The sequence below is a fragment of the Arachis ipaensis genome, chromosome B6 (genome assembly GCF_059453495.1).
Source record: "Arachis ipaensis isolate K30076 ecotype BB chromosome B6, ASM5945349v1, whole genome shotgun sequence".
NCBI classification, from domain to species: Eukaryota; Viridiplantae; Streptophyta; class Magnoliopsida; order Fabales; family Fabaceae; genus Arachis; species Arachis ipaensis.
The window spans coordinates 100,796,929-100,820,341 of NC_142441.1; the positions used below are offsets into that span (position 1 = coordinate 100,796,929).

The 23,413-nt window shown below is 31.1% G+C and overlaps 2 protein-coding genes across 2 annotated transcripts; both read left to right on the forward strand.

Annotated features, from left to right (window-relative positions):
• The first annotated feature begins 204 nt into the window (after positions 1–204).
• Positions 205–6,706, forward strand: LOC107604649 (P-loop containing nucleoside triphosphate hydrolases superfamily protein). Its single transcript, XM_088492027.1, has 22 exons — positions 205–617; positions 822–980; positions 1,064–1,413; positions 1,499–1,637; positions 1,730–1,827; positions 1,947–2,103; positions 2,544–2,613; positions 2,719–2,795; positions 2,994–3,047; positions 3,145–3,225; positions 3,306–3,417; positions 3,503–3,589; positions 3,674–3,849; positions 4,035–4,196; positions 4,312–4,419; positions 4,623–4,781; positions 4,859–4,942; positions 5,040–5,245; positions 5,323–5,424; positions 5,588–5,697; positions 5,897–6,048; positions 6,156–6,706. Exons 1-22 carry the CDS (start codon positions 429–431, stop codon positions 6,348–6,350), a joined length of 3,027 nt encoding a protein of 1,008 aa, XP_088348153.1. The 5' UTR covers positions 205–428; the 3' UTR covers positions 6,351–6,706.
• Positions 6,707–11,141: 4,435 nt separating this feature from the next.
• LOC107647031 (beta-fructofuranosidase, insoluble isoenzyme 1) lies at positions 11,142–13,923 on the forward strand. Its single transcript, XM_016351163.3, has 6 exons — positions 11,142–11,205; positions 11,601–12,460; positions 12,937–13,095; positions 13,196–13,434; positions 13,534–13,627; positions 13,744–13,923. Exons 2-6 carry the CDS (start codon positions 11,606–11,608, stop codon positions 13,921–13,923), a joined length of 1,527 nt encoding a protein of 508 aa, XP_016206649.1. The 5' UTR covers positions 11,142–11,205; positions 11,601–11,605.
• The last annotated feature ends 9,490 nt before the right edge of the window (positions 13,924–23,413 follow it).

Consider the following 23,413-nt stretch of genomic DNA (forward strand, 5'->3'; position numbering starts at 1 on the left):
CAGTTTAATAGTTAGGCCTTAAAAAGCCCAATTGAGTCCAGTTCTTTCCAACAACCAAAAATAGTGAGCGACAGGTAGAATATAATAAATTAATAATAGAGACTAGAGAGCCCTCAGGACCAAAAAAAAAAAAAAAAATAATAGAGCGCTCTGGAGAGATTTTATAAATATAAATATAAAGTACAAATATAATACAGATCAAGAGCGGATTACGAAAATTCAAATTTCAAACTCAACAGTCACCGCCCCTCGCTCTCTCTTTCTCTCTCTCCTTCCCCCCGACCCCATTTCACATACATCTCACGCAGACAGAGAGGGGAGTTTCTGAAGCGGATCTATCTATCTCTATCTACTAAACTGAACAAAACAGAGTGAAGAAGAGAGGGTCTTTCTCTATCTATCTCTATCTCCCTCTCCCACAACCGACAATGTCTCTTCGCCACGAGAAAGAGAAGGGAGTGAATGTGCAGGTCCTCCTCCGCTGCCGCCCCTTCAGCGACGACGAGTTGCGCTCCAACGCCCCCCAGGTTGTCACCTGCAATGACTATAACAGAGAAGTCGCCGTCTCTCAGAACATCGCCGGCAAGCACATTGACAGGGTTTTCACTTTTGACAAGGTATTCTTCAATGGACTTTGCTACTGATTTGCAAATAATTTTTTTTCTTGCTTATAAGCCTTGGATTTGTTCAAATTGAAATTAGTATTGTTTGTATTGACAGAAATGAATAATAATTTTGTTACAAGTTTTGAGCAGTGAATACTGGAGCGACTGTTTTTAGGGTATCTGATGTGTGATCATGTTCTATGTTCTATTTTGCAGGTTTTTGGTCCTAATGCACGACAACAAGATCTTTACGATCAAGCTATTATTCCTATTGTAAATGAAGTTCTAGAAGGATTTAATTGTACTATATTTGCATATGGTCAAACTGGTACTGGAAAAACATACACTATGGAAGGTGAATGCAAAAGGTCAAAGGTATGAAGTAGCATTTTGTGCTAGTTAGTATTCTACCTATCACAACGAATGTTATTTTGATTTATTTGACTGCTGTATTGTAGAGTGGTCCCAATGGAGAGTTGCCTGCAGAGGCTGGAGTCATTCCTAGAGCTGTTAAACAGATTTTTGACACTCTTGAGAGCCAAAATGCTGAGTACAGTGTCAAAGTCACTTTTTTGGAATTGTACAATGAAGAGATCACCGATTTGCTCGCCCCCGAAGAACTTTCGAAAGTTTCTTTGGAAGATAAGCAAAAGAAGCAGCTGCCACTTATGGAGGATGGCAAAGGTGGAGTTCTTGTAAGGGGATTAGAGGAAGAAATTGTGACGAGTGCTAGCGAGATTTTTACCCTTCTGGAGAGAGGGTCTGCCAAAAGACGCACTGCAGAAACTCTGTTGAACAAGCAGTCAAGGTAGTTGTTGTTATTATTGCTTGAATTGTTAGAACTTAGAATGTCATATTTTGATTTTATATTAAGATTTAGTTATCTTTTTCAGTCGGTCACATTCATTGTTTTCAATAACAATCCACATCAAAGAGGCAACCCCAGAAGGTGAAGAACTAATCAAATGTGGCAAACTGAATTTAGTGGATCTGGCTGGCTCGGAAAATATATCTCGTTCTGGTGCTAGGGAGGTAATACATTGGGCGGATACCTCCTAGTTTTATCCTTCACCCTAGGCTTTACACAATAATCTTAATTTGTTTGATTTTGTAACATATCTTAGGGTCGTGCAAGAGAGGCCGGAGAAATAAACAAGAGCTTGCTTACTTTAGGGCGGGTGATCAATGCACTTGTGGAGCACCTTGGTCACGTTCCTTACAGGTTTTTATGTTTATCTTTGTTTTTTTGTTTCCCTCCTTTTAATAAACAAATTGGTCGACGCTCTTTGAGTCTTTGTATATTCCTCATTTATATGCTTACACGGAAAAGATGGTATATAGGGATAGCAAGTTGACACGTTTACTGCGTGATTCCCTTGGGGGAAGAACCAAAACATGCATCATAGCGACAGTATCCCCTGCAGTTCATTGCTTGGAAGAAACTTTGAGCACGCTCGATTATGCACATAGGGCAAAGCACATTAAAAATAAGCCTGAGGTATGTTCATGATTAAAGTTATTTAAGTGTCGAGAATGTTTCTTACACCATGCATCTTTAGCAGTATAATTTGGCTCATAAATATATTGCTTTTACAAAGATTACATGACTGTTATTCTGTATATTACATCTGTATCATACATAAAAACATATAAACAGATATAGTGTTTTGGGTACACCATTTGATCAATTATTTGTAATGGCAACGTCTTATGAGAGTTCACTTTTTGGTTCACATGAACCAAGTGAACTGGGGCAGATTAAGTGCTTTTAATCCCATTTTGTTTTTTAAAGGAATTTTTACTAACTAGTCCTTACTAGTTTTGGCTATTTTCTTATTGGAATCTGTACTGCAAGGTAATGGAGATGTTTATCATGTGTTTTGTTGTGATTCATTGCCTTGATTTAGAATTTTTTTCTCCCCTTTTTTCTTTAATTAGGTTAATCAGAAGATGATGAAGTCAACTCTTATTAAGGATCTTTATGGGGAAATTGAACGCCTGAAGGCAGGTGAGTTGCTCTAAATTTCATTGTTGTTCATGGAAAGAATAACTTGGCTCTTCATATTACTGCTAAAATTGCATTGTTGCTGATGAAGTTTGTGATTTTGATCAGAGGTTTATGCTACACGTGAGAAAAATGGAGTGTATATACCAAAGGAGAGATTTTATCAAGAAGAAAGTGAAAGAAAGGTAGTTTTTTCTGCCATCATTAGTACCGATATAGCAATATTAGTTCATAAGAAAATATTTTTCCATGTGATTTCACCTGCTGAGATTGAAATGGAATTACTTTTCTTTTTCCCTCTCGTTCTTGTGCTTGGTATAATAAATTGGTTTCATATATTGTTCTCATGGTGTTACATTGATCCAAGATTTTTCACTGTTTAGGCCATGGCAGATCAGATTGAGCAGATGGGGCAGACTATAGAAAATCATCAGAAGGTTGGTTTTCTTAAAAAACCAATAGCTATATCTGCAGATGATATTGTGCGCCTGTGTATTCCTATTTTGCTTGATATTTTTTTCATGTTTGGACCAGCAATATGATGATTTGAATAGTAGATACATTGAGCAAGTTCGACATTGCTCTGATTTGAGCAACAAACTTGATACCACACAGGTTAGCTATCTATAGGTTTTGGTCCTTTATTGTTATGTTAATATACATCTACTTATCAGGAAAAGAATAAAAAACTACAGAAAAACTTGAACAAGACCAGTGAGTTGCTCACTAACACAGAGGATGAATTGAGGAGATGTAAGTATACCGTGAAAGAGAAAGACTTCATCATTTCTGAGCAGAGAAAAGCAGGTAGATTCATTATTGTGTTTTTGTCTTTATCTCTTATTACACAGTATTAAGTTGAGATGGTGGTTAAAACAATTGTGTGTGACAGAAAATGCTCTAGCTCATCAAGCTTGTGTATTACGGGCTGATTTGGAGAAAGTTCTTCAGGATAATGCTTCACTGTTTTTGAAAATTGGTAGGCATTTATCCTTTTCTGTGCAATTATTGACAAAGAATCCAAGTTGTACCGTTAATGACTTGTATACATCTGTTATCGTAGGTAGAGAAGACAAGCTGAACCTGGATAACAGGGCTGTGGTGAACAATTTTCAAGCAGAGCTTGCCCAGCAGGTTGGTTATCTTTGCAATATTGTTGCGACATCATTGTCAGAACAGAGTGAACATCTGACATGTGTGGAGACGCTCTGCCATTCTTTTCTAGGTGTTCATGATAAGGTGGGTACCTCAATTATCTAATGCTGCTGCTTTTTTTTGGTCATATTCTTCTATGTTTTTATTTAATATGTTGAATCCTCTTAATTCACTGTTCGTTGTTATTTTGGCTTGTTTATTTCATCGCTATGCATTTGCTTGGATGTTATGATATAATTCATTAATTCTCCTCATCTTGTTGCGTATAGGTGGTTTTGGATTTAAAAAACAAAGTGACAGGTTTAAGAAACCTGTACTTATCACACATTGAGGCAGTGCAAAATGTGGTCCGTTTGCATAAGGCGAGCTCAGATGGTGTTTTAGAGGAATTATCTTCTCTGATATCCTCCAATGGTCGTTCTATTCAAGAAGTATGTTTGAACCATCTCAATTTGTATTCCTTGTTATTATATATTTATTTATTTATTTATTTATTTACATCTCTGTTCAGCATTAACAAAGTATTTTTTCCCCTTGGTCAATCAGTTTCTTGAATCTGAGGCCACTCAAGCTGGAGCAATATTTGATGAACTTCAGAGCTCTCTTTCAACTCAGCAGGGTGAACTGGCAGTTTTTGCTAGGGAAATGCGCCATGTATGATCTTTAACTTCTCTCTTCGGCTATAAGACTATAACATAACTATGCACAAATCAATCTTACCTGTTTCATTTTTATTTCTTTATTCTATGCAGTTTCTTTTGCTGTATTTTGTTTATCTTTAGCTGAGTGGTGTTTTTTTCTTTCTTTCTTTTTTTTTTTTTGGGGGGGGGGGGGGGTTCTGTTTATTCAAAATGCAGAGATTCAATCTTAGCGTTGAACAAATAAAGGATATATCTGATCGCTCTCAAGAATTTGTTGATAAGCTTTTTGAAGAATCAAAAAAGCTTGAAGACTTTGCATCAGAGGCTGAGCAAACACAACTGAATTGTATTGCTGACTTTAGGAAGTCTTTCGAGGTTGTGATGTAAAATATTAATATTTATTAATGCACTCTTTCTATGGTGGCTTATGGTGGTTGACCTATTCTTTACAGGAGCAATCAAGATCTGATTCAGAGAAGCTTATTGCGGATATGACCAGCTTAGTTTCTGATCATATTCGTCGTCAAATGGATCTGGTCCGATTTGAGTATTACTTCGTCAATGTTTCTTAGTAAATGTTTCTTATTTGGGGTTGGCAGTTTAGTTTCTTATGGACGATGGTGAATTATTCAGGTGGATGAAAAGCTTGTTGATCTTAGACAGAGCAGCATTAAGAGCAAGACTTTCTTGGACGAACATGTGTCATCAGTAGGAGAAATTGTGTCCCATGCAAAAAGGAAATGGCAATCTTTTTGTGTGCAAGCAGAGAAAGAGACCAAGGATACTGCTGATTATTCTGCAGCAAAGCATTGCCGTATGGAGTTACTCATGCAGCAAAGGTCAGTGGCTTGCCCATGGTTTCTTGATCAAGCCCTCCTTTAGCAAAATTCGTAGTGTCTTATTTTTATATCTGTAGTGTAAGTACCGCTGGATCAGCTTTAGAGCATATGAAGAGGACTCATGAGGCTGTAAATGAGAAAGAGTCCAAGCATATTTCTGCAGCAGTGTCACTAATCAGGTATCTAGTGAATTGATTGTAAGAAACTGAGAATAACTGTCAGTAATGCCCATGCTTATTGAAAATGTGCTTCATTGAGTCCTTATCCGCTCTTAAACTAATACTTTTGTGATCAACTGATTAGTTTGTTCCATGTGATGCAATATCAATCACTTGTGTACAGTAATTCTTCTAATAGCAATGAGCAACATGACATGGAGATCAATTCTGCTCGTGTTGCAGCAGAGGAAGATGTGGCAAAGAACAGCAAGGATCTCTTTGAGCAGTTTGATGGTAAGCGTATGGTTTCATTGCATAGCAAAATTGGTTGCAAAAAAGCAGCTTCAGGTGTCTGCAAATTTATCTTAGCTAAAACAACTTAATGAAGGGGTCTACCTGTTGTGCAGAACAAACTAGTCAAATTTTTTTTTCCTCTTAAAAATGAGTCTCATTTTGCATTCATTTGATCCTCTATTTTATTTTATTTTTGCAGTCATGTCTGCGCAAGAGCGGGAATCCATTTCTGGAATGCTGGATGTAGTAAAGACTCATTCAAATACACTTGAGACCTTCAGAGAAGACCATGCTGGCCAAGCCTCTTCGATTGAAGAGAAGGCTCGCGAAACTTTTCAACAGCACTATAGGGTACTTTAACTCTATTTATTAACTACAAGTTTTATCAATGAAGCATCACTAAACGTTTTCTGCCTTTCATGCATTGCATGGCTTGTTGCTTTGTCTTCTCTTTGCAGGACTATGAGCCTAGTGGAAATACACCAGTAAGATGTGAAACAGACGTTCCGAGTAAAGGAACAATCGAGTCTCTTCGATCATTGCCAGTGGAATCGCTTCTTGAGGAGTTCCGGGAAAACAATTCAAGTGAATCCTCAGTAAAGGAGTTGAAACCATCGCTTATTCCACGTTCTCCTCTTAGCGCACTGAACTGATGGTTCAACTAAATTGCATGCTTTGGTCCTTAATGAAATTAAATTTGTTTGTATCTGTAACATTGCATTGGTTTTTTTTTGGTTACCATTAGTAGTTCCATGCTTGAGAAGCATCAGGTGATGAGATACAATGTGAAATCTAGGCCAAATTACTTATGTAAAATCCCATCTTGGGATGGAATATAGAGGTCAAATAATGTTTGTAACGTTAGGGTAATGATGTCGTATGTAGTTAATTCTTATTCTTGACCTGTCAATTATTTGGCAGATACCTGTTTACTTAATGTCTCTTGTAATGATGAACACATTTATATCAAGTGAAAATGGGAACCAGGGTTATGTTGGAACTATTTAAATGGGAACCAGTTTCTTTAGATGATGGACACATTTATACATTTTTAACCGTATGTTGATAATGTTGATAATATGGCGTCAGCACGGTTGGTGGGGGGAGGGGGTTGCAACAACGCAGGTGAGGCTGCGGCAATGAGAGAAAAATCGGAGATTAGAAGGTTACGATGAAATTAGAAATATGTAATGTAAATAGATTTAATTACTAATCTTAATTTTTAAAATTTTAAAATTTAAAATTAAATAATTAATTAATAATCTAATTTTTAATTATAATTTTACTTTTTTTTTAATTTATTATTTACATTGTTTACCATTATCATTATTTTTCTATATTTTTTCATACTTAAGAGTTACTTGTAATTTATTTGGTGAGTACATGTGTTGATTATAATTTAATTTCTAAAATTTATGGTCAGCTCTTTGACCCACCACTTGAGATCTAAAATTATAATAATACTTAGTAGATATTATTATAATTCTTCTTAAAACTCTTGGCGCTCTTTATTTATCCTTTTTTGGTGTTTTTTCTTAGGAAAAGAAAAAATACTAGTAACTAGATAGACATAACTAATAATTAAGACTACTAATATAATAACACCTCTTAAATGTAAATCTGATTGTGTGCTGTTTTATGGGTAAAACTGTAGAAGACTGTTAGGAAGGTCTAAACATACACTAAAAAATCTCAACATTCAAGTTAAGAAGTGATATCATATGAGGAGTTTTCTAGGGTTTACAACGAAGATATTTTATATCTATAAAACAAATATACTTTTGTGATTATTTTTTTATGTCTCTAATTTATCTCCAATTAGTATTAAATCTATGCGGTGTACAATTTTTATTCTAGTTTAACATGGTAAATTGAATATGATATAAAATATAAATTTAACATAGTAAATTAATATGATAAATTATCAATACGTAATAAATATAGTTAATATGTTATTTTATATTTATTTAATATAAAATATAAATTGAATAGTTTAAAATTTATAATATTTTTTAATTATAATAAAAAAATAAAAAAAACATATATGTAATTGTATTATTAGTATATTAATTGTGTCATATATTTTCTATTTATATTTAAAATAAAAATAAAAATAAAAATTAAGTAATATTTTTTTCCAAACATATATAATTAAATAACTTATGCTCTTTTATTTTATTTTTATATCTAATTCTACTCATATATATATATATATCACATCATAATAATTAAACTTAATAATTAAACTTAAAAAGTTTAGAAATGCGATGAGGGAGGTATATTGAGCCGCTAATAATAATAACGGTCTTATATATCTTTTTATGGTAGGATCATCTCTTATTTCTAGATTTATGAAGCTATTTAAATAAAGATTGCATGTATTTTTTTTAAGATATATCTTTCGTAATAATGTTTTGTTACACAACAATTTAAAATAGTAATAATAAGATTCTGTTATTCTTTTACTCTTTTGTCTATTTCTTTAAAATAAGTCTGAGAGTGTTTGGTTAGAGATTAAAGGAGGATGAAAATTTAAGAGAGTAATTTTGTTTTGTAAATTTGAAAAACAAGTCACCCTAAAAATTAAAACGAAAGAAAAATGTCAGCCACTTACAAAACAAGAAATTTTGGGTTTGTTTTTCAAAATAAATAAAATAAATTCATTATTTATTTATTTATTTATTTATTTTTTACCAAAGATAAGAGACTCGAACCCGCAATCTCTTAATTGAGTATAGGGAGACTGTGCCATTTGAGCTATTACTCATTGACAAATTCATTATTTATTTATATATACTTTTTAAAATATTTTTATTTTTCCTCTTGTTCTTGTTTGAAGAGAAATTTAAAAACTATATTTAAACGTATCTCGATATGTATTAAGTTTTTTTTTTTGTAGCAGTAGACTTAGATCAATTTAAAAGATACAATTTTTTTGGTGACATTTAAAAGATAAAATTAATTAATATAATTTATTATGACGATATCAGTTCATTTATGTTTAAATTAAATCAGTTTTAAATTTGGATATCATATCATTTAAATTACAATGTTTTTAACATAAAAATTTAAAATTAATATAAATTTTTAAAATGATAATTTAAAATTTTTAAATTAGAATTTTTTAAAGTTTAAAAATTAGATAAGACATAATTAAAAAATTACAAATCTTTTAAAATTTAAAATTTAGATGAGATATAAATCAGTTCAATCAAAATCATAAGAATTTGATTAAAAAATAAATACAATATAAGTAGTGATCTTCTGAATAAAATTGAATTCATTTAAAAAAATAAATATTAAATGACAATATCTAAATTTTAATAAATTATATCGATTTTATCTTTTAAATTAATATAAATTTTACTGAAAATATATATATTCTATAAAAGAGATACATATCTGGTATCTCGTTGTTATGACAAATAAATCAAATACTATTACACATATATTTAGTTGCGAACGTCAAAAATAATAAAAAACATAAATATTTTTAAAAATACATATATAAGTAAATAATCAATTTATTTATTTATTTAAAAATATATCGAGTTTGAGGTAGGGTACAAAAAAAACAATGTATCTCTCTAAGATCACGTAGGTAAATGAATCTTTGAAAAAATATAATCGTATTCATAAATTCTTCTCCTTCTTATGTATTTTTAAAATTTTGAATGATGTATTCTTAATAGATAAAATTAGATTCAGTCAAGAAGTTCTTGTGGATTTGACTTTTTTAAAATAAAAGATAAATCCAAAAAAGATACATACTATATTGTAATCTTATCTATAGAATAATAATCTATAACAGAAAAAAGAGAAACTACCGCTTTAGATAAAATCTAAATTAAAAACTACTTTAGCCTTTAACCACTCTTTCTTGTATCTCATCTTATAAATATGGCAATGGAATCCCTTCTTCTTCTCATAGTTTTTGATTTTTCTTCCGTTTTCCATCCAAGGCTACTCCACACAAATTACCAAACCCTCTTTAACTTTTCATAAGATACATTCTATTTGCTTGAATTGAATGAGTCAATTAAGGTGCATCCACTCTTTAATAGCGGTGTTATTTTTTACTGTAATACTCATAATTAGCAATAATGGTGTTGATGCTTTTCACAAAGTACACCCACATCTTCAATCTGTTTCAAGGATTTCTGTGAGCGGCAAACACAGAACTGGATACCATTTTCAACCTCCTAGGAATTGGATTAACGGTTTGTGTAACCGTTTTATTCCCTTCATATTCATATTCTTTTGTTCATATATGCTTCATTTGGATGGTAATTCATCAATGATAAAAAGCGAAGAACAACGTATATAATTTAAAATATTGTTAGCGTTGTAACGACCTCGTAGCATTGTATAATAAAGGTTGGGAATAAAAGATGGAAAATATTAAAATAAACGTCCTGCTAATTACGTTAGGGTTTATCCAATAACTTTGATCAAAGGGGGAGGGGGGGGGGGAATAAAATTGGGCTTTGAACTTTGATAGGATAAAATGTCAAACATGTAAATTTTAATTACGTTAGGGTTTATCCAATAACTTTGATCAAAGGGGGGAGGGGGGGGGGGGGGGAAATAAAATTGGGCTTTGAACTTTGATAGGATAAAATGTCAAACATGTAAATTTGGGAGAATGAATTTTTTTAATTTTTTTAATTATTTGGTAAAGTATGATTTTTTATCTAACATTTTTTAAGTAAAATAAAAAAAATATCTAAAAAAATATTAAATAATAAAAAACATACTTAAATAAATAATTAAAAGAAAAAATTGAAAAAATCAATTCCCATAAATTTTGTCTTATTATAAATGTTCCTCTCAAATTTATTTGGAAAGACGTTAATAATCTGAAAATTTCCCAAATTTGTCCTTTCATATGTTCTTGTCAATTAATGTGTTTGCTAGCGTGTGGAATATGTTTTTCTCCCATATAATAATGGCCTTTGATACAGTTAGTTGCTAGTAAAGTTGCTTGGCTATTAGTTTATTTTTTATTTTTTTTATTTTTTAATAATATGAATGCTTATTAGCTATAGAATTTAATTTTACATGTGCATCAAAAGTAAAATCTTAGTTATATATAGAAGACAATAGTACAATATACATAAGCCCAAGCTTATGAAGCTGAAAGTTTATATATGCACTCGGAACTCTTGTTTTGTGCATTTGTCTCTAAAATTATCTTGAAGGGGTATATTAGGTAACTAATAACTTTGTTGAACAACATGAATAATAAACTCTAAATTTAGTTATTATTAGATATTAATTACTCATGTCACTAATTAAATTTAGGATTAATTTACTTTTTTAATTTTATTATTCACATTGTTAGCAATATTATTTTCTATCTATATTTTTTCTATCTTGAATCTTGAATCTCCATTCATCGTTGGTTATTGATACTGGCTAATTAAATTTCTTTGCTTTTCTTAATCCTTTTATATGGTCCCGCAATTGGTTAATGGACGCTACAATCAAATTATGCAGATCCAAATGGTTAGTATTTATTTTTCCTCTTTAATTTCTTTCTTATTTTTTTTAATGATTATTTTTCTGACAACCTTAACCAATATATAGCAATAAATTTATTTTTATTTTTTATTCCTTAAAAAATATTTTCAACATAAAACTGTTAATAGTGTAATATGATATTCAATTAATTATATAAATTATAATACATGTTGAAATAAAAAATCTATGTGAAAATATGTTAATTATACTCTTATTTATAATACATGTTAATAATTTTGAAGAATGCATGTTGGAAATATAAAATTTACAATAAAAATAAGTTAAATTAGATATATTTATACATAAATATATAACAATTAATTTGGTGACTTGTGAATGTCATTTTGAATAGTTTAATGAACACAAATGAATTAATACAGGACCTATGCACTACAATGGATACTACCATCTGTTTTATCAATACAACCCTAAAGGTTCAGTGTGGGGTAATATTGTATGGGCTCACTCAGTCTCAAAAGATCTCATCAATTGGAAAGCACTTGAGCCGGCCATTTATCCATCGAAACCCTTCGACAAGTTCGGGTGTTGGTCAGGCTCAGCCACCATCATCCCCGGAAAAGGGCCGGTGATCCTCTACACCGGAATAGTCGACGCGAACAAGACTCAAGTTCAATGCTATGCCGTCCCAGAAGACTTATCCGACCCCTTCCTCACAAAATGGATCAAACCGGACGAGTATAATCCCATCGTGGTCGCCGGCCCCGGCGTTAATAGCACCGACTTCCGGGACCCAACAACTGCATGGTTCAAAGACGGACACTGGAAGATTTTGGTTGGTAGTAGAAGAAAGCATAGAGGAATTGCATACTTGTATAGGAGTAGGGACTTCAAGAAATGGATTCGAGCCAAACACCCTATTCATACTGCTGCTGGAACGGGTATGTGGGAGTGTCCAGATTTCTACCCGGTTTCTATGGAGGGGACAATGGGATTGGATACGTCTGTGGTTGGTAATCATGTTAAGCATGTGTTGAAGAATAGTCTTGATGAGACTAGGTTTGAGTATTATACTTTAGGTACCTATTTCACCAATATAGATAGGTATATACCGGACAACACCTCTGTTGATGGTTGGGCTGGTCTTAGGTATGATTATGGTAATTTCTATGCATCCAAGTCCTTCTTTGACCCCACTATGAATAGAAGGATCTTGTGGGGTTGGGCTAATGAGTCTGATACTAAGGAAGATGATATTCACAAAGGATGGGCAGGAATTCAGGTACGTTTTAATATGATTAAATAAATTAAAGTATTTAGAATAGATAAAAATATATATATTAAAATTCGTACTCAAAATTATTTCAAGGATATAGAATTTAAAATTTAAAAATTTAGAGTGTATTGATATTGATAAACTTTAATCTAAATTTTTGTATGTCCATTCTAAATTATTTTAGTATACTTTTGTCTATTTATTTTTTTAATAATTTATACAAGTCTTTCATAATTCAATTAGAATAGTACTATATGAGCATATACCATTGTTTCAGTCACCATCACTCACTACAAATGTTAGGTTAAATGTGAATTTGGTTTAGTTATTATAACAAAGAAGAGAAATGTGTGAATATATTTTGTCGGTGGTGGTTATCTTATAGTGTACATAAAGCATTTCTGGTTACTATTGTTAGTATAGTATTAATAAAATTTTATATAAATTTTGATGAATGCATACATCTGTTGTTAAAATTTCAGGCAATTCCAAGAACTTTGTGGCTTGATCCTAGCGGTAGACAATTGGTACAATGGCCTATTGAGGAATTAAATAGCCTTAGGGACAAAGAAGTAGAGATTAGCAATCTAAAGCTTGCAAAGGGAGATTATGTTGAAGTTAAAGGAATTACTGCTGCTCAGGTCAACTTCTAAATTATTTAAACATCAACTTATTAATTGATTTCTATGTTGCATGCATTTTAAAGTGCTAACAATTATATTATATGGCATGACACACCAGGCAGATGTAGAAGTTACCTTCTCATTTTCAAGCTTGAACGAGGCTGAAGCATTTGATCCAAGTTGGGTCAACGCAGAGGATTTGTGTGGCAAAAAGGGTTCAAATATTCAAGGTGGAGTTGGCCCTTTTGGTATTCTAACATTGGCTTCAAATAATTTGGAGGAATATACTCCTGTCTTCTTTAGAATTTTTAAAGCTTCGAACAAGCATGTAGTGCTCTTATGCTCCGATGCAAGAAGGTTTGTGTTTGACGAATAATTCAAATGGATTTTAGAATGTTACCTTATTTTCGTGTCTTCTAATTGATTAACTTACTTCAATTTCTTGTTTTTCAATAGTTCTTCTTTGAAGAGTGAGTTGTACAAGCCATCATTTGCTGGATTTGTAGATGTGGATTTGTCTACTACTAAGAAGCTTTCTCTTAGGAGTTTGGTATGTACAAATGCAAACCCTCCATATTCTTATTATTGGTGTTAACATTTATGTGATATGAGAATTACTATATTAATATTGGCTAACATTCTATGCTATTTTCAATTAAATGACAGATCGATCATTCTGTAGTGGAGAGTTTTGGAGCAGGCGGAAAAACAAATATTTTATCTAGGGTTTATCCTGAGTTAGCTGTGGCAGATCAAGCTCACTTATTTGTGTTTAACAATGGAACTGTACCAATCGTTATGGAAAATCTTAGATCATGGTGCATGAAATCTGCTGTTATAAATTGACATGCCGAAAGATTATTTAGTTTATCTTAAAACTTGAAAAATGTACTTTTATCTATTTTTAATTGAATTTTTTTGTTATCTTTTTATATCATTTTCATAAATTTTAGAAGGTTAATAATTTTTTTCCAACGCACTAATACCCTAATTTACACACAAGTTACAGGGTAGATATGCCCAATTTGGGTAAACAACTTAATTATTAAACTATTTTTGAAAAATAGCTTAAATAATAAATGATTATATTAAAAGTAGTTTATAAATAAATTATTTTGTGTTTAGATTTTTAGTTCTAAAAGCACTTATTTTATACAAATGTGATAAAAAGTAGTAGCATTATGAGAGAAGTCTTTTTTTTTTAACTTCTTTATAAGCTCCTAAATAATTTTTTAGAAAGCTACCATTTGATTTTGAAAATTGTACCAGACATTAATACTATTACTTTTCATAAATCAAAAGTCCAAAAAAATTACTTTTGGAACTTTCCAAACGGACCCTAAATATATATGCACAGTAATAGAATAATAAAATTGATGGTGTAGGAGCAAAAATAATACATATTACTATAAAAAGTATATTAATTCTAATTTATAAAAGATAAATACACATTAGTTATCAGAATACAAAATAAAAAAAAATTATATTAGTCACTGACTTTTTTTTAGTTGAAATCTTTAAGGTATTTATCTTGTATTCATATTTTAAAAATGCTAAATAATTATTTTATTATCAATTTGATTAAATATTTTTTTATACATGTTTTATAGTTTAAAATGAGCTATGATTGGTGTTTAGGGAGATAGTCCCCTAACAAGCCTAACAGATTCGAATATAATATAAATAAAAAGGTTACAAATATTTTTAATAAATTTATATTTTTTAGAATAAATAATTACATATTTAACAAAAAATAAAATAAATAAATATGAATGGATCCTATTTATGATATATGGAGCAGATAACATCTAAGAACTCAATAAAAAAATAGGTATTTATTGCACATTATTACTCTTGAATAGAAAGATTCACATAAATAAATATTTATTCCCAAAAAATATTTTTAAAAAAATGGAATGAATTTTATAACTCAATAACTAGACAGTATATCTATAATTCACATAAAACTATATAAATATTATTATAAAATAATTTTAGTTAAAAAATAATAATTTATATGAATAAGTGAATCAAAGAGTTTGCATACAAAAATCAAACTAAAAGTCCACACTTAGCAACTTCACTTCTACGAATAGTCGTTCTTTCTTGTGTGTTTTAATAATGTGTCTTAATAGAATACATATCTAATATAATTATTTTTGTTTAAGTGTGTTGCTAACTCTCTTAATTATCTTGTCTTGTACTATTAATGTTAATAATTTTTTTTTCATGTTCATTTTGGCCCTTTACTAAAATAAAATAAAAGGAAAATGAAGGAGAAAATAAATTGCATTTTTTGTGATGTTTTATACTATTTATCCATTATTTTATAGTCACGAGGTAAGGAATTTTTTTATTAGTATACTTAATATTTAAAGTCATGATAATAATTATTTTAAAGAGGACTGTGTCAAAGAATTTTTGATAAGAGAAAAGGGAGCATGTTAATTTATGTAATAATTACTGTTTTTAATTTTTATGATTGTTCAATTGTCTTTTTTAGTGTGTATTATCAAATATTTAATTTGTTTTGTTTTGTTTTTTTGTTATTGCTTCTATCTTATTGCTTTGTGGTTTTGATTTATGATTGTTATGGGTATTCTATTTTCGTTCTATGATGGTTGTTGTTTCGTTTTTCTTGCCTTTTTGTGTTGTTGCTTCTCATTAATTTCTTTAACTTCATTTACTTCCAATGTTTTAAGGTTGGTCTACAAATATTATAGATTTTAGAAAAAGTTTGGTAATCAAAATTTTTCAGCCATAATTAACTAAAATTTTCTATAATTCACTTCATTTATATTATTTAATATCAGTTTTATTTTTTATTCCACTCTCTTATCATTCTACTTATCACCGTTCTTATCAAATCTACTTATTAATGATATTAATTATAAAATCATATCCCTTTTTATTAGACATTATTGTAATCAATACTTAATATTTTTTTATAATTTGATTTTTATATATAAAAATACAATAAAGATTAATAATAATTATATTTAAGAACGGTAATTATAATATCAATTACATTAAATAATTGCAATTGATTCTTTGTCCGTTATGGTATTTATTATCAATTATTGGAGATATGAAACATGAAACCTATCCTAATATATACTTTATGTTAATTCAATCATATTCATTAAAAAATCACAAGAATAACACCATTGCAAGAACAATAGTGTATAAGCTAAGAAATTTTACAAGAAATTATTTTTAACTAGTTTTGATGAGATATGGTAATAAACCGGTTTTTTTTTTGTGTTTTTATGTGTATTTATAATTATATTGTACTACTATGTTCATATACATAACATTCATACGTTTATATACATAACATCCATAATTACATACAACTAACATCTAAAAATTAAATTCATGTTTATTAGATATTACAACCATACACGTATCATTTTTTAGTTATTGCATAAGTAACTATTAAGTTAACACAAATAAATTTAAATTTTATCATAATTGAATTTAAAAAAATGTCAAATTCTTAAATTAATTTATTCAATTGATAAATTTACTCATAACATCCATAAATTTATTCACATAACATCTATAATTTCATATTAATAACATCCATAATTTATACTCATAATATTCATAATTTCATACCTATGATGTCTATAATTAATAAATTTTTATAATTAATATTATCAAATTTTAAACTATACGTCTTATTGTATTCTTCAAATTATCTCATATGTGCACTAGTAGGTCGTGATTTTAATTATTTTAATTTTTTTAATATTCATATATATGCTTATTTATTGATTTTAATATGATGAGTTAATAATTATTTTTAAAAAATTATTTTTAAATTTTGTTTATATTTTATATTTTATTTTTTATTTTTAATAGTCTATATGTAAAATATAAGTTGTATAGTAGAAGTTGTTAAAATTTTTTAATTATTTAACTTTCATAATTTTTACAGAGAATTATTACATTTAATGGATAATAATGTGATTGAGAGATGTTAGAGATTTGATTTAAGAGAAACTGAAATTGATTTTGGAAAGACCATTAATGATTCCAAATATGCAGCAAAATGATAGGTGATAAGGAGGATAAGTGATAAGAAAGTGTATGTCACTTGCTTATCAAGAGAATGAAAATTTTTACATGACATTTCTATATTATAATTATTTTTTGGCTACCTAACATTACCCATAGATTTTTAGGCTTTGTATTTTCTTTCTCTTCTTTGATTATAAAAGATTGTGTCCTTTAAAATTAAAAAAAAAATTAAAAGAAGATATATGTTTGTTTATCTAGACTGTCTCTTGACTAATTAATAAATTTTGATATTAGAAAAGTATTTTCAATATATATATATAGTTACTTATTTTTTTTGTCTTTAATATCTTGGGACAAAATTAAAATTGTTTCTAACCTTTTTTTTTCTTATTAATATCATTCTCAAAGTTATTGAATATTTTAAAATTATCTTTTTGAACATAATAATTTTTTAAATGACACAAATGCTCTTTTTCTATTATCACTACCATTACCCCATTCACCGTTATCCCCATTTCTTCCTACCTAAAACAGAAAAACCAAAACGAAGAAAAAGAATAAAAGAGGAAGAAGAAAGAGAAAAAAAGGAAGAAGAAGAAGTGACAACGAAAAAAAGGACGGCTGCTGCCATCGCTTTGTGACTGTAGAGAGAGATAAAACAAGGATATGAGAGATAGAACAAGAGAAGAGAGAAACAAAGAAGGAGAAGAAAGGAAAGAAAAGGAAGAAGATGGAGGTGACGGCGGAGAAGCTAAGAGTGCGGTCGCCACCGTCGCGCCATGAAGGAGAGATGACAGCGGGAAAGAGTGCGGCCGCCGCCATCGTATCGTGACTGAAGTGGGAGCTGCTATGTCAGCGTCGAGCTCCTTCACTGTCGTCGAGTTTTTGGTGGTGAGAGGACCTGCTCTTCCCCCTCTCTTGATCTGATATGTCTCATAAAAACATATAGTCTCATGTGCAAATTAGAATGAGCTTAACAAGAATAGATATTTTGTTTTAATAAATCGATCATTCAAGCCAAATTAAAATTTTTTGATAGTAATTTTGATAATAATCTTTGTAAGTATAATTATAAGTTCAACGCACCGTATACTAAAAAAATTATAGACGAAAAGCAAAACAGTTATAAATATAAACTCTACTAACAATTTGGTCCCAAGGAACTAAAGATACCGAACCTGAAGTGCCAAATTCAAGGTAAGGAGAATTGAAATAGAATGGAATAAATGAGTGTAGAATTTGGACCGAGACAGTGACAAGGTGGAATTGGAGATAGTTCTGAGAATAAAAAATAGAGCAAAACTATAGTTGAATTAAAACAAAGACAATGCAGATTAAATGGTGGCAGAATAGGACATAAAAGCTAGAGCAGAATCAGGAAAAAAAAGGCTAGACTGGGATAATGACAGGAATAGTTCAGCTCTGGCGGCATGATGAACGGATTCTTGACGGTTTAGAATTTCTCTAATGAGATCTCGTTGCAAGTATAGTTTCTAAACTAACATTAATCCTTTCATACAAAAATTTGTTTGTCACTAAAACAAACCCCAAAATTTATAAACTGAAGTATTGAACCTCGGGTCGTTCTCCCTAGGAATTGCGATAGAGTGTCTTGTTATTGGTTATGAGTTATGTTTGGGGTTTTGATAAGAGACATGAAAGATAAATGGCAAGGAAGTAAACTAATAGCTTCAAAGGTCTTGGCAAGAGTTGGTGGTCAAGGATCTCTATCCCTATCACTAACCACAACATGAGAATTGGCAAGGATCAATCCCCTTAAGTCATCCTCTAACTAGTAGTAAAGGAAAGTCAAATGAGCTATATCAATCCAAGTCCATAAGTCCTAGTTCTCCACCAATTCAATTAGTGAGATCTAGAGTTAATGGCTCCCAATCATCAATTACTTGGACATTAGTAACTCAAGAGTTCCTAAGTTACCTTCCCAAGCCAAGAGCATAAAATTCTACTCTAACATCCTTCCAAGCATTTTATCAAACACTTAGAAGGCACAAAATGAAAGCATAGTAAAATTGCAAGGAAAGTAAATCTACACTACTCAATTGCAAGGAATTAAACAACAACAAATCAAATGAACAATAAAGGAATATGAAAACATAAATTGTATTAAAGAGAAATAGAAGAACAAAAGTGCATCAACATAGAAGTAAAGAATTACAAGAATTAAATACAAAACTAGAAAGAGAAAAGGTAGAAGAAGAAGAATTACAAGAGAAAAAGTAAATCAAAGCATGAATTAAACCTAGATCTAAGAAATTCTAATCTAGATCTAAAACCTAATCCTAATTCTAGAGAGAAGTGAGAGCTTCTCTCTCTAGAAACTAACTTTCCCTCCAAAATTAATCTAAAACTACACTAGTGTCTAAAGTGTCTCATCCCTCTTCAATCCTTGGGTTAAATAGCATTATAAATGAGTTGGATTGAGCCCACAAGGCTTCTAAAATTGCTGGCCACGAGTTGCATTAAGTGAATCATGTACAACCATCGATGCGTACGCGTACTGTGCGCGTGGGTGCCCCTATGCGCGATGCAACTATAGAAAATCTTATATCATTTCAAAGCCTCGGATGTTAGCTTTCCAACACAACTGAAACCGCATAATTTGGATCTCTGTAGCTCAAGTTATGGTCGATTAAGTGCGAAGAGGTTGGCTTGACAGCTTTTGCGATTCCTTCATTTCTTCATGAGTTCTCCATTTTCACATGCTTTTTCTTCATTCCCTTGATCTAATATTTGCCTCCTAAAACCTAAAATTACTTAACAAACATATCAAGGCATCTAATGGAATCAAGGTGAATTAAATTCAGCTATTTTAAGTCATAAAAAGCCTGTTTTCACTCTTAAGCACAATTAAGGGAGAAGTTATAAAACCATACTATTTCATTAGATAAATGGGAAAAAGGTTGACAAAACCTTCTAAATTCAACACAAGATAAACCCTAAAAATGAGGTTTATTATGGCACCAATAAACTCCGACAGCAAGGATGATAGCTTGATTCAGGTTCACTCGAACGGCGACGGTGATGGCTCCTCCCGACTCCACGAGCAACGATGGTGCACGGCGACCGCGAGGAGGAAGCCTTTCTCCTCTTCCCCATTGCGCACTTCCTTTTCCTCTGCGTCTATCTTTTTTTTTCGCTCGATCTTCCTCTCTCTCTCCTCTGCTCTGTTTCTCAATGGTGACGGTGGCTCCCAGTTCTGTTGGTGCTGTCTCTTTCCTCCCTTCTCTCTTCTCTGAGCATGGGTGAGAATGAGAATGAGAATGCGTGTGTATGGGGCTGAGAGATAGTGAGAGGGTGAGGTAAGTGAAAAAAGTTAGTGTATGGCTAAGATTAGAGAAAGAAGAAAAATATGTAAGAGTAGACTCCACCATCTTACTTATTTATTGATAAAGTCATTTCTAAAGTTCATATACAACTTAATTTCATAAAAAAAAATACACAAGTAATTTTATGAATATATATAATGCATAACAATCAAGTAAAGGAACATAATACATAAATTTATATTACTAAAAATTTATAATATTAGAAAAAAATTGAAAATAAAATATTAAAGAGATTAAAAATTACATAAATAATTTGAATATTTAAATATTTAAAATAACAATAGTTAATTAAAATTCAAGAAAGTATAAAAAAGAAGATAGTTTTACCTCAATAAAGTTAAGTTGGAGTCAAGTTTTTTTTTTTTTTTTACCAAAATATTTGGATTGAGAAATTGAGAAGTTAGGTAGAAATAAAGATAGAAAGAGATAAGAGAATAAAGTGATACACGAATATGAGTAAAAATAGGTTAGATAGACCTATTATAAAAGAAGCAGTCTGTTCTGTTACAAAAGAGACTCAAGCTCAGACTATTATAAAAGTTTTAATATATTAATAAGTCGGTCCTAAGTGGAAATGATAATGGGACTCCATGGGGGCGGGGACCCCTTGCCGCATCTCCCGTCCCTGTTTAGTAAAGCCCTTCATTTCGTCTTCTTCTCGTCACAGGTCCCCATTTATTTTTTCTCACTAGGAAAGCGAATCCTCACAGATATCTATAGATATTAAATTTAAATGAAATTTAAAAAGTAACAATATCATAATAAAATCTAATACAATTCAATTAAATATATCAAATTAAAACATAATCTAAATACAAATTTAACATAATCAATATACACACAAGATTTTCAATGTACAATTTAAAATAAAATGAAATAGAAAAAGCTTCCAACAAAATAATATAACAATTCTTGGTGGTTGATCATAGCTGGATAATAATATCCCCTTGTAAAACACAAATTTGAATAATTAGTTATTACAAATTTAAATATTATACACATCATTAATTTGTTTCTTGATAAAACTTAAAAAAGTCATTAAACATACACTTACATAAAACCAAGTTGGATTGGTCTAGTGGTTAGTTCACTAATCTGCTTAAGCAAATGTTGGGGGTTTGAATCCCGCCTTGTGCATGCTGCAACCCATTGACCAGCAGCAAACCCTTAAATAGAGCTCAATACTGCGGCAGATCAATCATTGGCATGTCAGGTTGGAGGATACCGTGGAAAACTAAAAAAAGATACACTTAAGGATATTTAAGTAATTTTTTCGCAGAAATTTCACGGATAGGTCCCCATGGGACGGGTTAGCGGATACCTCAATTTCCGCTCCAATCCCCATGGAGATTTTGCGGATCCTCATTAGCTCTCCTATCGTGGGTAATCCCTACGGGTATCCACGGATGTCAGACGTGTGGATGCAGATTTTTTTATTATTTTTAGGCCCAAACTTACTGATAAACCACTATTTTATGGTTTATCTTGTGCTCAATGGAGTGATTTTTATCAAGTCTTTGCACACTTATCCATACAAATTGCATGATTTTACAATTCCTTTCCAATTTTGCTCTATGATTGAAAACTTACTTCTTAAGCCTTTAAATTGTGTATTTTTTATTTTTCTTTATACCATTCGATGCTGTGATCTGTGCGTTAAGTGTTTTCAGGCTTTATAGGGCAGGAATGGCTTAAAGGATGGAGAGGAAGCTTGCAAAAATGGAAGGAACACAAGAAACTAAGGAGCTGACCAGCGAAGAATGACGCACGTGCTCACATGACGCGTGCGTGTGATGTGGAGATTTGCACAGCGACACGTGCGCGTACCTGACGCGTACGCATGACACGCGAAGATGACCATCGACGCGTACACGTGACTGACGTGTACGCATGACATGCGCCACATGCAGAAAACGCAGAAACCGCTGGGGGCGATTTTAGGCTGAGTTTGGACCCAGTTTTCGGTCCAGAAACACAGACTAGAGCCAGGAGACAAGCAGAGACTCAACACACATTGACACATTCTCATTTGCATAGTTTTGAGTTTTTAGTTTTGAATCTTAGAGAGAAAATCACTACTTCCTCTAGGGATTCTTCACGTTCATACTTTTAGAGTTTCAGGCTTTTGATTTGGATATTGAGAAGAGTTACTACCTCCGTTGAAGTTTTCATTATTCTAGTTTGTTTCCTTATTCCTTTACTCTTTTTAATTGCCCATTAACCCTGTTCAGATACGTATGTTTATGGTTTTGAAATTTATTAATGCAAAGAACTATTTTTATTTTTAATTAATTTTCAGTTATTATTTAATTTATCATGTCTTCTTCTTATTCCCTTTATATGCTTGTGAATGTTGTATTCATGTCAATGGAGTAGACTCCCAACTTGACTTGGGAGTTGATTAAAAGAAAACCCTTGAGTTGGAATACTCAAGTGTTAATTGGTAATTAGAAGTTGTTGGCTGACTCTCTAGTCTCTGACTCTAATCCTTCCTTAGGAGAGGATTAGAACTTGGGATTCAGAGTTGGTTAGTTAGTTACTTGACTTTCCTTTATTCAGTAAAGGATAACTAAGTAGAACAACAACCTTTTACTATTACACTTGGGAAAATCCAACAAGGATAGAAATTCCAATTAATCTTCTCCCGGTCAAGGCTTTTATTTTAATTCTATAAACTCTCTCGTTAATTTTCATTGCTTTAATTTACAATTGTTTATTTTCCTGTTCTCCAACTCTTAAAATTTCTCGGAAAACTTCTGATCAATAATTCGCACTCTTTTGTCAACTCGTTGGGAGACGACCTGGGATTTCTAATCCCAGTATTTTTATTCTAATTTTGTGACAACCCTTTCTAAATTGATAAGCAAAATTTTCGTCGGTTAAGAACTGTACTTGCAACACTGTTCTTATTATAATTTCTTAATCGGCAATTTTCCGCCACGTCAATTTTTGGCGCCGTTGCC

Bases quoted from the DNA above. Each gene is read 5' to 3' on its own strand.
- LOC107604649 (XM_088492027.1), top strand. From the start codon at position 429: ATGTCTCTTCGCCACGAGAAAGAGAAGGGAGTGAATGTGCAGGTCCTC. The intron at 1,828-1,946 runs GTTTTTATGTTT...GATGGTATATAG, and splicing joins CTTGGTCACGTTCCTTACAG to GGATAGCAAGTTGACACGTT. The intron at 5,698-5,896 runs GTAAGCGTATGG...TTATTTTTGCAG, and splicing joins TCTCTTTGAGCAGTTTGATG to TCATGTCTGCGCAAGAGCGG.
- LOC107647031 (XM_016351163.3), top strand. From the start codon at position 11,606: ATGCACTACAATGGATACTACCATCTGTTTTATCAATACAACCCTAAA. The intron at 12,461-12,936 runs GTACGTTTTAAT...TTAAAATTTCAG, and splicing joins AAGGATGGGCAGGAATTCAG to GCAATTCCAAGAACTTTGTG. The intron at 13,096-13,195 runs GTCAACTTCTAA...ATGACACACCAG, and splicing joins AAGGAATTACTGCTGCTCAG to GCAGATGTAGAAGTTACCTT.